At 40.8% G+C, this 18,572-nt stretch overlaps 2 protein-coding genes across 3 annotated transcripts in view; both read right to left on the bottom strand.

Moving 5' to 3' along the window:
- The window catches only part of AMMECR1 (Alport syndrome, mental retardation, midface hypoplasia and elliptocytosis chromosomal region gene 1), a 230,191-nt gene that overhangs the window by 53,085 nt on the left and 158,534 nt on the right, over nt 1–18,572 (bottom strand). The gene's annotated exons all lie outside the window — the stretch shown is intronic.
- On the bottom strand, nt 13,268–13,614 carry LOC102870151 (60S acidic ribosomal protein P1-like). The gene is made up of 2 exons (XM_006889916.1): nt 13,544–13,614; nt 13,268–13,469 (listed from the first exon to the last, which is right to left on the bottom strand). The coding sequence occupies exons 1-2, from the start codon at nt 13,612–13,614 to the stop codon at nt 13,268–13,270; spliced, it is 273 nt and encodes a 90-aa protein (XP_006889978.1).

Genomic DNA, 18,572 nt, shown 5'->3' on the forward strand with positions numbered 1-18,572 from the left:
CTACCCTTACCAACAAGAGTGAAGTTAGCCCTCCCCACTGCCTCACTGGGAAAGTAGTTAATTTCTATTATCCCTTTTCTCCTAAACTCCATCTGTTAGATGTCTTATACACTTTTCTTTCTCTTTCTATTCAATGAAGGTAAGAAACTAAGAAAAATATAGTGCAATGTCTCAAGAAGGGCACAAAAGAAAATATTCACAGTGGGGGCATTAAGTGGTTGTTGTTAAGTGCCATCAGGTTGAACACAACTCGTAGGGACCCTATGAACAAAAAGATCTGAACTCTGTTCTATCCTGTGCCATTTTCACACTTCCTGACACACAAGAGTCTACTACAGCAGTCACCGTATCAATCCACCTGGATGAGGGTATTTCCCTCCTTCACTGACCCTCCACCCTTCCCAAAATCATGTCCTTCTGAAGGAATAGCCCCTCCTAGCAACATGCCCAAAGTATGTGAGGTGAAGCCTCATCATTCTTGCCTCCAAAGAGCACTCTGGCTGCACCCTCTCCAAGACATATCTGTTCATTCTCTTGGCCATGCATGGGATGGTCAGTGCTTTTATCCAACACCATCTCTCAAAGGCATCAATTCTTTTTCTGTCATCCTTATTCATTGTCCAGGTCTTGGATGCAGAGCTAGTAATCGGAAAGACTATGGCCTGAATCAGATGCACTTTAGTCTTCAAACTGACATCATTACTCATCAATATTTTGGAAAGGCCCCTAACTGCAGATTTTCCCCAATACAATGAGTCTCCTTATTTCCTAACTGCTCATTCCAAGGGTGTTAATTGTGGATCCAAGCAAGATGAAGCTGTTGACACCATCACCACTAGTGCCATTCAATAAGTCTAACTAGCTAGTGTGGAAGGCAGTCTCACATTCTTATGTACTACACTGTTGTTGTTGTTGTTGTGTGCCATCGAGTCGCTTGAGACTCATAGCGACCCTATGTACAACAGCCCTAAACTCTGCTCTGTCCTGTGCCAATCACACTGTCTCCAATACACCCGATTACCCCAGTCACTGAATCAATCCACCTCATAGAGGGCCTTCCCCTCCTGCGCCGTCCCTCCACCATCCCAAGCATGATGTCCCTTTCCAAGGACCAGTCCCTCCTTACAACATGACTAAAGTATGTCAGACGAAGCCTCAGAATCCTTGCCTCCAAGCAGCCTCCCTGTTAAACCCTCTCGAGGATGAATCTGTTCATTTTCTTAGCAGTCCATAATATATTCAATGATCTTCTCCAGCACCACAGCTCAAAGGCATCAATTCTCCTTCTATCCTCCCTGGTCATTGTCCAGCTCTCTGACATATAACAAGTGACTGCAAAGACTATGGCCTGTACCAGACACACCTTAGTCTCCAGAGAGACAGCATTACTCTTCAATACTTTGGAGAGGTCCCTAATGTACTACTCTAGGCCAAAATAACCCACTCCCTTCCCTAATGGTGTTAATATTCTGTTTCAGCTTTCAGGCAGTGGTGAGAGATAGGTAAACTATTCACTGCTCCTTTGTTTCTAGGGTTTCTGAGGTAAACTTGAAAAGCTGAGAGGGACTGGGAAGGAAAGTAGAGAGGCTCACCCCCTCAGCCTAACTGCTTAATCACTGGACTTCAGGCAACCTTTATTGCATCAGTCTCTGGATCTGTGCACTTCTAAATGGCAAACATCTTCAAAATGAAATATCTACACATCTGTTTCTAAGACCTCTGTAATTTGACGTACAGTTATTTACATGGAGTTGAGAACTAAAGATATCCAAGGAAAAGAGTGAAGCCAAGCTTCAAGATGGTGTACTTTTTGATCACTGTCTCATACCTTTCAAGAAAGTTTCCTTTAAATCCCTCATATAATTGCGGTTCTTATAGAATTGTTCAGAGTTCTTCCAAAAAGTGATCCTGATGCTTTTCATCCTAGTTAACTGTTAAACCATCCCCTTGAAATAGAGAAAGCTAATGTGGCCTAGGAATGATGGGCTTTAAGTGTGTCAGAGATTGTGAGGATGGCACAAGATAGGACAGGGTTCAGATCTGTTGTCTGTAGGGTCACTAGGAGTCATACTCTACTTAACAGCACCTAACAACAACAAAGGTATGAACATGAACTGCAGTCTCAAAGGCACATGGTTTGAACCCACCAGCTGTTCCATGATAGAAGGCTGAGCAATATCCTCCCATGCAATTTACAACCTCTGAAAACCTGCTGGAGGGTCAGGTATGAGTCAGTTCCAACTCAATGGCATGCAGCAAATAATAGTACCTTATATTAGAATTCTAGTCCTTCAAGAACAAAGCCCCCTCACATCATGATATTGTTAGGTGCCATGGAGTAGGCTCCAACTCGGATCGACCCCACTTGCAATAGAACAAAGCAATGCCAATCCTGTACCATCCTCACAGTCAAGGCCATTATCGCAGCCTCAGATTCACAGGCTCATCAACTGTCAGGGCTAGAAGCCCTGAGAGTCCACATTCTCCATTTTCCATTTGGAGGGACTGAACTTTAGAGAAGAAAGCAATGTGTCTAACGTCACACAAGCTACTTAGGAGCTTAGTCAGAACTCCTTGCAACAAATACGTTTAATAAGAGCATGCTGAGACAGACAAAGGCATTTTCACTCTTCATCACTCTTTTTTTAGACAGGTCTTGATAAACAGAAAAGGTACTACTTTTGAGTTTTGTTTCCCAGGGACAAGCACATGAGGAAACAAAATGTGATAGAAAAGCTTTGCAACAAGTTGCTAAAATAATAACGATTGCTGGTTCTGTACATGGGACATGTTAGGAAAGCCACAATAGTAGTGACAGGGAAAAAAACAACATTTAGGGGTGGGGGAAAATGCAATGGCGAGACGAGATGTCATGCAATTTAAATGACAGTCATGTGAGAGCAGTCCCGTCCTCCCCAACAATGAAACTTGCCATGAATAAGTGGCAGTCCTAAGGGTTACTTATGGATGAGAATATTCATGAGTGTGAATTAATCCATTCAATAGCTACTATTTCCTTAGAAGAGCTCTGTTGGCATGGTCTTCAGGAAGCTGCACTACTAACCTAATGGCTGTGCTTCTCTGGTAGTTCAAATCCACAGGAAAAGGACTCTCTCTTTGATTTACAGCCTCAGACACTAGTGGAAAGTCAGTTCCAACTTGACAGTGGTGAGTGAGACGCCAAGCACAAGTTCACACCCAGGGGCGTGCTATGTGCACCCTGTGGCACACCCTGCTTGCTTCCTAGGCATTCTACTATACTGCCATAGCATGGCTAGCATTTACATGAGCTGCTCAAAGTACCTCATGATAAAGCCCAAGTCTCATCACCCAAGCTGCAGCTCAGAGATGTCAAACAAACCATTATGGGGGCACCTAAATTCACAAAGCCTTGCTTCTTGGCCAGTGAAAGAGAGGAAGACAATGAGATGGAGCGTCACAATGACTATGGCAATGGGCTTTAATCCCAGAGAGATGGTAAGGACGGCGCAGGATGAGGCAGTTTCGTTCCATTGTACACAGGGTCACTATGAGCCAGAGGCAAATGAGTGGTACCTAACAATAATTACAGCAAAGCCACTATTGTTGTGGTGTACTATTCCAGCGAGTCACTAGCGACTCATAGCCACCCTATGTACAGGGGATCTGAAGCCTGCCCTGCCCTGTCCTGAGCCAGTCTCACTGACTCCCACACACCAACCCCCATTGTCCCAATTACTGTATCAATCCATCTCATCGGGGGTCATCTTCTCCTGAGCTGTCCCTCCACCCTTCCAAGCATGATGTCCTTCTCCAAAGATCAGTCCCTGCTGGCCACATGCCCAAAGTATGTGAGACAGAGCTTCAAAATCCTAGCCTCTAAGGAGCAGCCTGGTTTCGCCTTCTCCAGGTCAGATCTGTTTGTTCGCTTGACAGTCCAAGAATATGTTCAACACTCTTTTTCCAGCACCACAACTCAAAGGCATCAGTTCTTCATTTGTCATCCCTAATCACTGCCAAAACAAACCTACTGCCATCGAGTCAGCTCCAACGCACAGTGACCCTCCATCACCGTTCCAAGGCTATAAGCTTGTCTGTTTTCCTCCTGTGGGGCACCTGGTAGATTTGAACAGCTGACTTTGTTAGCAGCCCAATACTTTATGCACTGTGCCATCAAGGCCCCTTAGATACTAACTCACCAATGGAAAATCTGTGAGGTTAAGAAAAATAGCTGCAGAAATCTAGACCAAAAGTAAAGGCTTCCTATTCTTTGTACCCACTATAAAGAATATGTGTAACTTAATTATATGCCATTGTCCACAAGTGTAGTAATTGCTCACTTTTGCTCATCACTATAGGGAGCTCTGGTGACCAAGTGGCAAAAAGCTGCATTGCAATCCCAAAGGCATGCTGTTGAGGCCACCAGCTGCTCCACGGCAGGCTGGGCATTCTCCTCCCGTGTGATTAACTGCCTCGGAAAACCCTCCAGAAGGTCAGCTATGGGCTAGTTCCAATTCAATGGCACTCAACAACATAGTGGCCTGCTGGTAATAAGCTGTGCTGTCAACACAAAGGCACACAGTTGGGATCCACTAGGTCCTCCGCAAGAGAAAGATGCAATTTACTGCCTCTAAAAACCTGCTGAAGGTTCAGCTATGGATCAGGCCCAACTCAATGGTACCAAATGAAGCCCTTGAGGTACAGTGGATAAGTGCTTGGCTCCTAAATGAAAGTTCAGTGGTTCAATTACTCCTAGGGACAGAGCTGTGGCAGAGTGCTCCTATGAAGATTATGGCCTTGATTATGGCCATGGGAGAGTTCTACTCTGTCCTATAGAGTTGCTATGAGCCAGAATTGATCCATGGTAGTGAGGTTTTTATACCCCCTTCTGCCTAACATACATACAGGAGCTAGTCATTAAACATTTAATGAATGAAAGAATATAGAAAAGTAGCCTCATTTGTCTCATATTTAATAAACACACACTGGTAATACAGTGAGCTTTAAGTGACCTTGTTTTATTAAACAGCCATCTTTCCCTCTATACTCTAAATATCTTTATTTGTCAACCGAAACCCTTCCCACTAAAGTGTGTCTCCCTCTGTTCGGTATTTATTAAAAGTTGCTCATTTAGAAGGTAGTAACTGATCTTTTTAGTGTTTCATGAGATGACTGTGCTTTCATAGTGCAGCACAGTTTGGCAACATTTTTCTATCTAAAACTCATAGACTGCTATAAATAGATTATAATCTACTTCAGTGATAGAGTTACAGAGCTGCTTTTATCTCATAGACATTTCCCCCGAGGAAAACACAGATGCTGTGCATCCTGAAGGAGCTCAATGACTTCGATGTTTATGGAATGGATGATTATTCTATTTTTTTGTTGTAATTTGAAATATACAGAGACTCCTCGTACTAGCTTATGTTTATGCTTTTTGTACCTCCTGCTGTAAGGGACATCTTCTGGGCTGACTGAATTATGACAGCCAAAGGAGATGAGACAGAGAAAAGGACAGCAAGATAATAGTCTCTGTAAAAGAGTTCTGGTGGCATAATGCATTACAACTTGTGCTGTGAACTGAAAGGTCAGTCGAATCAAATATATCAGCTGCTACAAAGGGAAAGGGAGCTCTGGTGGCCTAGTGCTGCAATCCCAAAGGAATGCAGTTTGAATCCACCAGCTGCTCCATGGGAGAATGATGGGCAATCTCCTCCCATGTGATTAACTGCCTCTGAAAACCCACGGAGCGTCAACTATAGGTCAGTTCTGACTTGATGGTACTCAACAACAGAAAAAGAAAAAAATGGACAATCTCTTCCTGTAAAGATTTACAGCTGCACAAGCTCAAGGGAGGGTGATCATTAATTGGAATTGACTCGATGGCAGCACACACCACAGGAAATCATCTATCAGTTCACAATTTTTCTAAAAAATACAGAAAATAATTTCTTATTTAATTATAGTGTACATATTTATTTTTTACATATAATTTTTTTGTTATTTTCACGAAAGTAAACAGAAAGGTTGGGTTTGCATTCATTCATCATTGCCCATACCCCACCCCCCAGTCCACTCTGTAGTGCTCCACTTTAAAAACCCTTTTACAGAAGGTCTCTGCTCATGATCTCTGTTCTCTGTGGTACTTCAGAATAGTTAGTGTCTAAAGGAGGAAAGAGACTTGTTGAACTGAATCAGCTGAAGCAATGATAATGGTCTGGGGGTGTCGAGGAGCAGGGGAAGCTGGCTGTGGGGGTAATGGGTGAGAATGATGCATCTTTTGGGGGGGCTGTCACAATGTCTGCCAACTTATAGCAGGATGGTAGAGGTTAAAGTATTAGCATGCACAAGCACATGACAGACGTTGACACTCAAAGGTCTAGTTTACCTTTTACAAGAAAGAATACTGGCTTAGGAAGTTCCTCAGAGACTGCTCCATAAACCTGAGAGACCAGATAACAGCACCTCATTTGCATTTGCTACTGCCATGCCCTCCCCCCCTCCCCCGTGCAACTAAAACCTACTTCTTAAGCTCTGGTAAACAACATTAAGGAAACGGAGAGGATATTTTTTTTTGTGGACTTAACTTTCCTGGAAATAATTACCAATGATGGAAAACAAACTCTTAGTAACAGAATAAAGCCTCATTAATTTGAGCTCCACTAATTCAAAACTTGTGCTCATTCAAACAGACCCAGGTCGAACACTTGCCTTAGCCTGTGTATAATAGAATGGTCTGCTAAGCAAATCAACAATGTAATTAAGGTTGTAAACGAAGCACAGGACTAGCTTTAAAAAGAGAATGTGCTATTTCTCAGACTTTAGAAGTAACCATCTACATGCACTATAACATGATAAGTGCAAATCGTTTCTGTCTGTTCAAAAGCAGGTCTCTGGAAGACTTGATAACACTCTGTGAGCCCACTTCGAGTTGTCTGCATCACTGAAAGAAGCACAACTCGTTTTAAAATAAATATCTCATTTGTTCTTTGTTGATTAATCTAGACTTCTTTCAAGTATTGTTGCATTGAAACTCAAACTCATTGCCACTGAGTCAGAACTGAGTCACAGCTAATCCTTCATTGGGTTGCCAAGGCTGTAAACAGCACAGCAGACTGTGAAGCCTGTGAAGCCGCTGGTAGAAGGCATGGCCTTTGGGTTAGCAGGCCTCCAGAGAGCCCTAATTTGCATTTAATAGCTTTTATTTTCCCTTTTTGTTCTGTGTTTCTAGCTACTTCACCTATCATCTTGGCCACACTTTTCTTTTTTTAAAAATTATCTTATATTGGTTTGCTTACAAAGTTTGCATACATTGTGTTTCATACTATTCTTCATTCACATCTGTTTCATACACTCATTCTCATGTATGTTTTATAAAATTAATACTCATTGAATCTGGCCCATAATTACCCTGTCTTTTCAGGCCCCCATCAGATCTTTTTCATTTCCTTTACCTCCTCCCTCCACCCCCCTAAATTGTGTAACCCTATGATTTCACCCCTACCCAACTTCATTCCTCTACTCCCACCCCTCTCCTCCTTGGATTCCCATACACGTTTTATTAGTCATCCTTCTATTTTTATAATAATAGTCTTATGCAGTATTTGTCCTTTTAAAGTTACGTTGGTTCACTCAGCATAAGGTTCACCAGTCTCTCCCAAGTTATGTAGTATTTTTAAAAATCATTGCTCCTGAGTGCTGCATAGTATTCCACTGTGTGAACAGACCACAACTTCTTAATCCATTCAGTTGTGGCTGAACATCTGCGCTATTTACATGTTCTTGTGATGGCAAATAACGCTGCTATGAACACTGATGTACAATGTCTCAGTTCTATTTTCCTTGGGGTCTATTCCTAGTAGTGAAACAGCTCGAGCATAGGGAGTTTCTACGTTCAGATTTTTTGAGGAAACTTGACCATAGTTTTTTAAGAAAGAAGAAAATAATGTTCAAGTCTTATTGGCAATCACCAACAAGTTAATGAGCAATAAATACAAAGTCTCTTAACTTTCTTACTGTCCAAATTTTTAGTTACAGATTTTAAGTACCTGGGGATATATCTAGCTATAAAAAAGGAGAGGAAGAAAAGGCTTTTAAGTCTCAGTTTATAAACATAGAAACCCAAAGTACTTTGGAAATCTGTAAATTAATGTTTAAGTATTCATTCATTATTAAACTATCAAATGAAAACTCAACTAAGTAATATCATTGTCCACAGGATGCACTCCTGAATGTTGTTACTCCTCACATATCCACTCTGGCTCTCACCTCACTATCACAGGGCAGCCTTCCAACAACCTCCTCTGCAAGTGTAACTCACTGCCTTAGCCTTAGTTACTTTGTTGCAAAAATAAGTCTGAGCAGTCCAATTATATTGCAACTTCCAGAATATTGTACAGGGTGCTTAATGAAAAAAAAATACATTAAGTGTTCTACCACTTTCTCTTTGTTTGAGAGAAGACTTCTTTTTAAGTACAGAACTGTAAATCAGAGCAGAAAGGTTTTAAAAAATGGTTCCAATGTTTATAATTTCTTGTAAATCTTGAAAATATAGAAATCAACAAGTATGTTTACTTTAAAAAATTGGATCACTAAAATTAATAGGTATTCTTTGAAAAGCCTATAAAAGAATGTTCCTATTAAGTATTTTTGAGTTAAAACTGACCCTCCAGCGGGTTTTCAAAGGCAGTTATCACAAGGGAGGAGAATGCCTATCTTACTCCCATGGAACAACCAACTAGTGGATTCAAACAGAGTGCCTTTGGGTTGGCAGTGCAACTCCTATTACCAAGCCATCAGAGCCACCTTATATAAGAATACTGAATAAAATAAACACAGGTCATCTTTCCAACAAAAGTGAAAGGCTAGCCAGTGCAGTTTATGTTGTTGTTACATATGGTCAAGTTAGCATTAAATAGATATTTGCAATCTTTAATGTATGGGCAAACTATGGTTAACACTGAGAAGACTGGAATCCCAGAATACTTAATTGTGCTCATGCAAAACCTATACCTAGACAGAGAGGCTATCTTTGGAACAGAGAAAGGAAATACGGAATGGTTCGAAATCAAGAAAGGTGTGTGCCAGAGTTGTATTCTTTCTCCATAGCTATTCAATCCATATGCTGAGCAAATAATTTGGGAAGCTAGACTCTATGGCAGAGTGTGGCATCAAGTTCAGAGGAAGACTCCTTACCAACTGTTTTATGCAGATCCCCCAACTTTGTTGAAAGTGAGGAGGACTTTGAATCATTTACTGCAGAAGGACCAACAATGCAGTCTGGAATATGGATTGTCTCTAAACATCAAGAAAACAAAAACTCCTTGCCACTGGACCAACAGAACAAGAAAGGATTGAGTTCATCAATAATTTCATCTTGCTTGAATACCTGCAGTCAAAAATCAAAAGAAATGTTGCATTGGGAAAAATCTGCTGTCAGGGACCTCTCTAAAATGCTAAAGAGCAAGGATATCCATTTAAAGATTAAAGTGCATTTGAGTCAAGCCACAGTCTTTTCAGTTACTTGCTATGCATCTGAAAGTTGGACAATGAATAAGGATGACAAAAGAAAATGTTATGCCTTTGGGTTTTGGTGCTGGAGAAGAGTATTGGCCTGGAAAGAAACCTGAGCAAATCAACAAATATGTCTCAAAGAAAGTGCAACCAGGGTGCACCTTGGAAACAAGGATGGTGAAGTTTCATTTCATATACTTTGGGCATGTGGTAAGAGGGGACTAGTCCTTGGAAAATGGCATCATACTTGGAAGGGCGGAGGGCCAGTGTAAGAGAGGAAGACTCTCAACAAGATGAATTGACCCAGTGACTATGACAATGGGCTACAATACATCAGAGATGATAAGGATGGTGCAAGATGGATCAGGTCCATTGTTCAAGGGGTTGATATGAGTTGTAGTCAACTTGAAAGCACATAATAACAATAACAATTGTGGAGGGAAATGTTTGGCATCAGATCCAATAGCAAACTACCCGGTCATTCTCAGTACAGGCTTCCTTTTCCTTCAGAAAGCACAAGGCAATACCTGTACCTCAAAACCCACTTCTGTTAAATTAATACCAACTGAGAGTGACCCTACAAAACAAAGTAGAACTGTTTCCAAGACTGTAATTGTATGCAAGCCGACTGTCACAACTTTTTCCTGTAGAGCACCTACTGAGTGAGTTCCAACTATCAACCTTTCCATAAGCAGCCAAGTGCTTCACTACTGTGCCATCAAGGATCATTTCTGTACTTCGGGAACTAATTAAATAATGGTGCTTCTCATTTTCACTGCACTCAATGCATACTGCTTAAAGCATTAGTGACTCCAGTAGATACCAAGAAAAGTCTTCTTTGTTAGTGGAAATTACTGTGATGAGAGCCGGACAACTTGACTCCAGGAAATTGGTGCCACAGGCAGCTTTGAAAGGCAAGGCAAGTCATGGGAGCTAAGGTGTCACAGGACCCTCCTACACACATTGCAGATAATCTCTTGGAAAGAATTATACTAAGTCTAAGAGTTTCATAATTAGGAAATCACTCAGCTACAGTATAAAAACAACTCTTGTAAATTGGAATCATATTCATAAAACATCTGGAGAAGTTCCCCAAAGGAGAAATGATTACCAAAAAAGTATTGCTAAATAGATGGAAAAGATGCTGACTTCTATCATAATACAAAATCCAGTCAGTTTCCATTGTGCTAGAGAAATCAACAGATGCACTGTTTACCTTTAAGGAAGCCTGGAATCTATTTTAATTCAACCTTGAAGCCCAGAAGTTCTTAGGTAATAAGTACAGACATTGAAATTCCGTAACAACCACCCACTGTTTACAAACAGTTGTTTCTTCATAGATTTTTTTTTTCATCCACAAAATATATATCTGGTTAAAAGAGGGCTTTTAAAGCTGTCCTTTAAGAAATGTTGCAACATCAATGTTTCTTCAAACACGTGGCAGCCTGTAAAAATCATCACTTAGTTTTTAGGCTTTGCTTTGTGGCATGAACAATGAGAAAATATTATAAAAGGTCATTTTAACCCCCTTTATTTAATATTTAGCTTTGTGCTGTTGAGTTGTAATCAACTGACTCACAGTTAACCCTCCAGCAGGTTTTCAGAGGCAGAAATTACATGGGAGGAAATTGCCCTTCTTTCTTCTTCAGAGCTGCTGGTGGAATCAAACTTCATGCTTTTGAGTTGGCAGTGCAACGCCTTATCACTTGGCCACCAGAGCTCCCTATAATATACTAAATTATATATTCTACTATCATAAAAGGGAACTCTGGTGGCCTAGTGGCAAGAATTTGCACTGCAGTCTTGAAGATACACAGTTCAAGACCACCAGCCACTCTGAGGGAGAAGGATGGGCAATCTCCTCCTGTGTGATTAACTGACTCTGAAAACCCACCAGAGGGTCAGCTATGGGTCAGTTCCAACTCTACAAGAAACAACAACTATCATAAAACAATTTTAATAAATTTTTAATTTAGAAAATCTTTAATGTTCTAATTCGGAAAAACAGAAACTAAAATTATGCCAAAATTATCTGATAGTAACAATGGTTCTTTTATAGAAACTATAAACCATGTTCCTCCTCCTGTGCTCTGTATCACTTCTAATGGTTTCACCTTCCTTCTATCATGTAAGAAGCAATTTTTGGCTTAATCTTCAGTTTTTGTCTCATTACTCACACATAGTTGCATCTTGTTCTACCACTACCACGTCTGTTGTGTGTCCCTTTACATCCCCCCAGCTACTAACCTAATTCAAGGCCAAAGCAGGTTTGGAATATTTTTTTAATTTGCCTCCTAACTGACCTTTCTCTGATCTCTGCCGTTTCCATTCCATCTTATATACAGCAGCAAGAGTCATCTCGGCTCACCTATTCCTTTGCTGAAAATCTTTCGGTGTCAAGTCATGCCTTTAGAAAAAAAAAATGTAGCTTTACGCCTGCCATTTTCTCTTCCACTCTCCCCTCTGGAGCTAAAGCAAACAGGATTATTTACAGCTGTCTCACAAATAGTATATACACTTCTTTCCCTCCTTATATTTGGCTCAGGGTGTTTCCTTGTAACATACTGCAGACCTTCTCCACATTTCTACTTTTGAATGTTGGAATTGAGTCTTAAATATCCAGAGAGGCTCATCTTAAATGTCAGTTCTTCTAGGAAATGTTCATCTATCGGAGGAAACTTCTCCCACCTCCAGCAGTTTTGTTTATACTTCAAATCTAGCTTTTGTTATCACTCTTTCCTATCATTCTTTTGTGGACATGTCAATATCTCTTAGAAGACTACAAATCCCTTGAGGATAGATATCACTTATTGTTAATTTTTGTTGCCTGACAATACCTAACATAGCACCTTGCTCCGAGGTAAGTGTTCCATACACGCAGCATTGAACTGAACATACCTTGTCTCAGCCTGACATAAGTGAAAAGCAAAGGCTGTCAGGATTGCTAAGAAATTCTATCTGTAAGTACAGCTGTGCTGTTATAATTGCTGCATATTTAGAGAAAATAGTGAATGCATCTTTCAATCAAGCGTTGAAACTATAGTAACTATTCCAAGTTTGAATTACCCTATTAAGAAAATAAGTGGCACAGCAAGAACACTGAACTGTGTAGTAAAATAGTACCAATGAAGAAAAGATCTTTTACAGTAGATTCAGCTGCACAAGTTCAAACAATAAGCCACAAAGGCACTCTCTTTTTATTATCTTTAAAAAAAAACAAACCAAAAACCCGAACTAAAACCAACCAACCAGAATACAAAGAGGGCAATTATTAAGCCTATTAATGAAAACTGGCTGGGAGACACTGAGTAGAGCATTCGTTCTCAATAAGTCACTACTTGCTGCAGCTGGATTTGGATCTTCTTCCACTGAAAGGCTAAGGAGATTTTATGTCATTTGGCTTCCAAGTCTGACAAAATAAAAATTTGGAAGTAGCCCGACTCCTGCCAATTGTTTAGCACAGTCAATCCCTCTTCAATGTCCAGCACTCACAACTTTTTTTTGGTACCAGGTATTTGACCATATTGTACCAGAAATTAACACATTCTTAACAAATGCACACTACAAACACTGCTTTGACCAGGCTGATGAGAATGATAAAAATGCTGCCAACTCCTCAATCGCTAACCCACATCTTCTTAGGGGCTGAGGTACAGTGTTGTTTGATAAATTTAAGTGTTATTTCTATATCAACTCAGCCTCTCTAGGTAGTTTCATTCTTTTTTTTTTTTTTTAAGAGTTCAGGATTTTTTATTGAACATGTTACAAAAGGAGTTTAGTCAAAAACACCAAATCCCATGTCATCATTAGACTCTTCAGATTCTTCTTTCTTTGCTTCCACTTTCTTCTCAGCTGGAGCAGCAGCAGTGGGCAGGAGCGGCGCAGGTCCTCCAGCCGGTGAGGCCCCAGCTGCTGGGGCAGGTCCACCAGCGCCCACACTGCAGAGGAGGCTCCCAATGTTGACATTTGCCAGGGCCTTTGCAAACAGGCCAGACTAGAAAGGTTCAACGTTGACATTGCTGCCTTAATGAGGGCATTGATTTTATCCTCTGTGACTGTCACCTCATCATCGTGCAGGATGAGGGCCGAGTAGATGCAGGTGAGCTCAGAGACGGAGGCCATGGTGCGGTGGTAATAGGCTGAAGGCTGCCAGACGCAGTGCTAGTCGCTGGATGAAGTGAGGACCTCACCCCAATGCAGCCTTAGCTTCCTCGGAAGGACTGAGCACCTTAGCGGCAACTGAGGAAAGGGGTTGGTAGTTTCATTCTGTAACAGAAACAAAGCTCACCACCACCAGATGCTGTGATGTCAGTTCCAACTCATGACACCCCCCGCCCCATGTCATCGGAGAACTCTTGCTCCACAGGATTTTTTCATTGGTTTGTTTTGTAGTAGTTGATCACCAGGCCTTTCTTCTGAGGTATCTCTGAGTAGATTCAAATGTCTAACCTTTGTTTGTTTCGTAGCCATGCGGGTTAACTGTACTCCTAGGGAATCAAGCATAATCGGCTGGATATTAGGAAATGATTTCTGAAAAGCCATCTTAATTTCAAAAAGTGGCCAGGGGGTTCAAATTGCTGATATTTTGGTTAGCAGTCAATTGCTTACCTCCTGTGTCACCAGGGCTCTTTTATGAAGCAAATTGTTGTTGCTGCTGTTGTTGTGAGGTGCCACTGAGTCTCCTGTGAGTCACAGCGACCCTATGTACAATAGCCCTAAACCCTGCTTTATCCTGTGCCAATCTCACTGTCTCCGACACGCCTCCTCCCATTATCCCAGTCACTGAATCAATCCACCTCATTGAGGGTCTTCTTCTCCTGCACTGTCTCTCTACCCTCTCAAGCATGATGTCCCTCTCCAAGGACTGGTCACTCCATGCAACATGTCCAATGTATGTCAGAGGAAGCTTCAGAATCCTTGCCTCCAAGAGCAACCTGGTTTCACCCTCTCCAAGATGAAACTGTTTGTTCTCTTAGCAGTCCATGGTATGTTCAATACTCTTCTCCAGCACCAAATGTCAAAGGCATCAATTCTCCTTCTATCATCCCTAGTCATTGTCCAGCTCTCTGATGTATAACAAGTAATTGCAAAAACCATGGCCTGGATCAGGCACACCTTAGTCTTAAGACTCTTCAGTACTTTGGAAGGGTATCCAACAGCAGACTTTCCCAATGCAATTTGTCTTTTAATTTCCTGGCTGCTAATGCCAAGAGTGTTGATTGTGGAGCCAAGCAAACTAAAGCTATTCACAATCTCAATATCTTCACCATCTATCATGATGCTGCTAATCAACCCAGTGGTGAAAATCTTTTTTTTCTTGATATTAAGCTTCAATCCATATTAAAAGCAACAGTCCTTGACCTTTTTCAGCAAGTGTTTCAGCTTCTCCTCCGTTTCAGCAAGCAGGATTGTGTCATCTGCATAACACACATTGTTGATGAGTCTTCTTCCAGTCCTGATGCCACATTCCTCCTCATACAGCCCAGACTCCCGAATAATCTGTTCTGCATATAGATTGAAAAGGTATGGAGATAGGATACAACCCCCTAGCATACACTCTTTCCAATTTTGAACTATAAAAATGATGCAAATAGTAAGGGAAAAAAATCTCCTAATTTAAAATGAGAAAGAGAAAATAGAAGTTTATGTTGTTATTGTTGTTATGTGCCATCAAGTCACCTGCAACTCATAGCGACTCTATGTACAACAGCTCTGAGCCCTTCCCTGTCCTGAGCCAGTCTCACTGACTCTGACACACCTAACCCCATTACCCCAGTCACTGTATCAATCCATCTCATCTGGCATCTTCTTCTCCTGTGCTGTCCTTCCACCCTTCCAAGCATGATGTCCTTCTCCAAGAATCTGTCCCTCCTGGCCATGTGCCCAAAGTACATGAGATAGAGCTTCAAAATCCTAGCCTCCAAGGAGAAACTTGGTTTCACCCTCTCCAAGACAGCCCTTTTTGTTTTCTTGGTGGTCCATGATATGTTCACAACTCTTCTCCAGTACCACAACTCAAAGACATCAATTCTTCTGTCATCCTTAGCCACTGTCAAGCTTTCTGATGGACAACAAGTAATTGCGAAGATCATGGCCTGGATCAGGCACACCTCAGTCTCTAGACTGGCATTGTTGCTCTTATGTAGGTTATATATTTCAAAGTAAAATTCATTGCTGTTGAGTCAGAACTGACTTCAAGCTGACCCTCCAGTGGATTTTCCAAGGCTGTAAATCACATGGGAGGAGACTGCCTAACTTTCTCCTGCAGAGCTGCTGGTGGGTTGGAACCACCAGAGAGGTGTCTCCCTTGGGATAACAGTGCAACTCCCTACAGACTACACCACCAGAGTTCCCCCTTTATCTCTTGGTCTTGCTATGTGCCAATGAATCAGAACCAACTCACAGCTGATTTATATTAATTGTTATTGCACTTATGTGCCCATCAAGCTGACTGCAGCTCATTAGCAGCCCAATGAACAACAGATCTTGTGCGATCCTCACCATCTCTGATATACTGTGGCTCATTTTTCCAGTCACTATGTTAACCAATCTCGTTGAGGGTCCTCCTCTCTTTCTCTGACCCTCTACCTTTCGAAGCATGATATCCTCTTTTCAAGGGCTGGCCCCTTCTAACAACATGCCCAAAATAGATGAGACAAAGTTTTACCATCTTTGCTTCCAAGGAGCAGTCTGGTTTCACTTTCTCTAAGACAGATCTTGGCAGTCCACCGGATCTAGGCCCCCTAAAAGGAAATAATTTTTTCTAAATTTGTTTTCTTTTCCTATGACTTACATTTTCCAAGATTTCTTGTTCTCCTCCTTGTATAGACTGTGGCTTCTAACACTTTAATTTCTGACCATACTTACCCACATTCCCACATCTAGTAAATAACTACTTCAGCATATTAAAGAAGTGAACTCTTACTCAGAGATTTATTTGGATCTATGCCCAATTCCCCTATAGCTATTTAGGGAGCAAAAAGATGGGAATAATTTAGTTCAGGTCCTAAAGATGGAAAATATAAAACAAGTGCTGAAAACAGAGGCACCAGCAGTATGTTATGGGCATAGAAAGGAAGATACCTTAACTCCAGAGAGTTGGCATTACTGTTAGCCAGATCTTTTTAGAAACAGAAGAATCTGCAATGTGAAACTGGAGAGCTATGAATATTTACTAATTTATCTGCTTTGAAATTGAACATTTTTTTCTACCTTAGTCTTGAACTTAAAGGCAGAGGTTCTTAGTCTTAAAGGGTGATTCAGCCTCAATAAGAGAGAAGAACACCAGCAATCACTGTGACATTCATTGAGTTGGCAGAATTTCTGTTCTACACCATCACCCTTTCCTCGGCATCCTTTTCCTTCTTCTTCTTCAGCCTAGGACTTTACTCCTACAAGTGACAAATGGTATTCAAGTGCATTGTTGGGCCCCATTAACATTCCAGGAAAAGAAAAATGTCACTAATTTCTATGTTTCTAGCATTTCCAGTAATTCCCTGCATTTTCTTTCACAGCATCATTAACTTTCTCTGTGGCTATGATCAGTTTTTTTTTTTGTTTTTTTTTTTTTTTTTTTTTTTTTTTTTTTGTACGTGGGCCTTGAATAGTAAAATGACAATGTCTTATGCTGGCACAACTCTATTAAGAAACTTGGGACATGGACAATGCATCAACCAATACGCTATTAATTTTGTTAACATTAACAGGCAATATAGGAGTATGAAATGTGGAAGATCTTTTCACTATAATATTTTAACATATCTAACCTGGTAACAGGCTTCCAAAGATGTATTATTTGTTTCAGACAAAGAAAATGTGTTAGGAACAAAAATAGATATTCATAAGGCCTTGTAGTACTAATTTTCATTACTTTCATTAAGATTTTACTACCTAAAGGGAAAGTGCTGGTGGAGTTGCACTGATAACCCAACAGTGGCATCTCTCTGGTGGTTCATTGTTAATCTAAAGTGGCACATCTCTGATGGTTCAAATCCACTAGTGGCTCTGAGAAAGATAGATAGTCTCCTCTTGAATGATTTACAGCTTTGGAAAATCCAAAGGAGAATCAGCTATGAGATAGTTTTAACCCCACAGCAATGACTCTAACTTTTTATTTACCTTAAAATTGAGAAATACATGCATAAAAAGATTTGTAAAGGATTTTTTAGGAAGAAATCTTTTTTGCCTTTAAAATAATCTGCGATCTCCAAACTTCAACTGCAATAAAGACAGAGATACAATCTAGGTAATTTCATTTTGTATTAAAAATCCTACAATTATAAAAAAAAAATTCTAAAGATGGGGCCATTTCCCATGGCCAAATATACAGAATTCCTTTCTGAAATTCCTTCTGTCTTTTTTTAAACTCTGAGATTCCTTTCTTCATTTCTATGAAGGCAAAAAAATTATCTCATTTCTGACTGTATGTGTCTTACATTTAAATAATTTTTTTTGTTTTATAATAAGTTGGACCAAGAAACCTCAAATCGCAAACATGAAAGTAAGGTAATTAAATTGGGTCTACACTGCCAACTAACCTCGTATTTCCAAAATGGTGTTTCCCTTTTTAACAGCTGTAGAGAAAGCAAAACCAGGGCTTTATCTTTAGTTCCTTTATAGTCAATCTTTCTCATGCTTCTCAAAAGTCATAATGGATTTCTAAGGGTTTATACCTGGCTAAAGAGCAATGATGTCAGTCTACAGACTACAGCGCACCTGATCCAGACATGGCTCTCACAATTACTTGCTATGCATCAGAGAGCTGGACAATGACTAAGGATGACAGAAGAAAAAGAATCGATGCCTTTGAGGTATGGTGCTGGATGAAAGTCTTGAATATACCAGGGACCAACAAAGACAACAAATAGGTCTGTCTTAGAGAGGATGAAACTAAGTTTTTCCTTGGAGGCAAGGATTTTGAAGCTCCATCTCACATACCTTGGGCACGTGGCCAGGAAGGGCCGGTCCCTGGAGAAGAACATCATGCTTGGAAGGGTGGAGAGACAGCACAGGAGAGGAAGACCCTCATTGCGACTCAGTGACCAGGGTCAAGTAAATAGGTGTGTCAGAGTCAGTAAGAC

The sequence above is a fragment of the Elephantulus edwardii genome, unplaced genomic scaffold (genome assembly GCF_000299155.1).
Source record: "Elephantulus edwardii isolate Elephantulus edwardi_28Jun2011 unplaced genomic scaffold, EleEdw1.0 scaffold00083, whole genome shotgun sequence".
In the NCBI taxonomy this organism is placed as follows: Eukaryota; Metazoa; Chordata; class Mammalia; order Macroscelidea; family Macroscelididae; genus Elephantulus; species Elephantulus edwardii.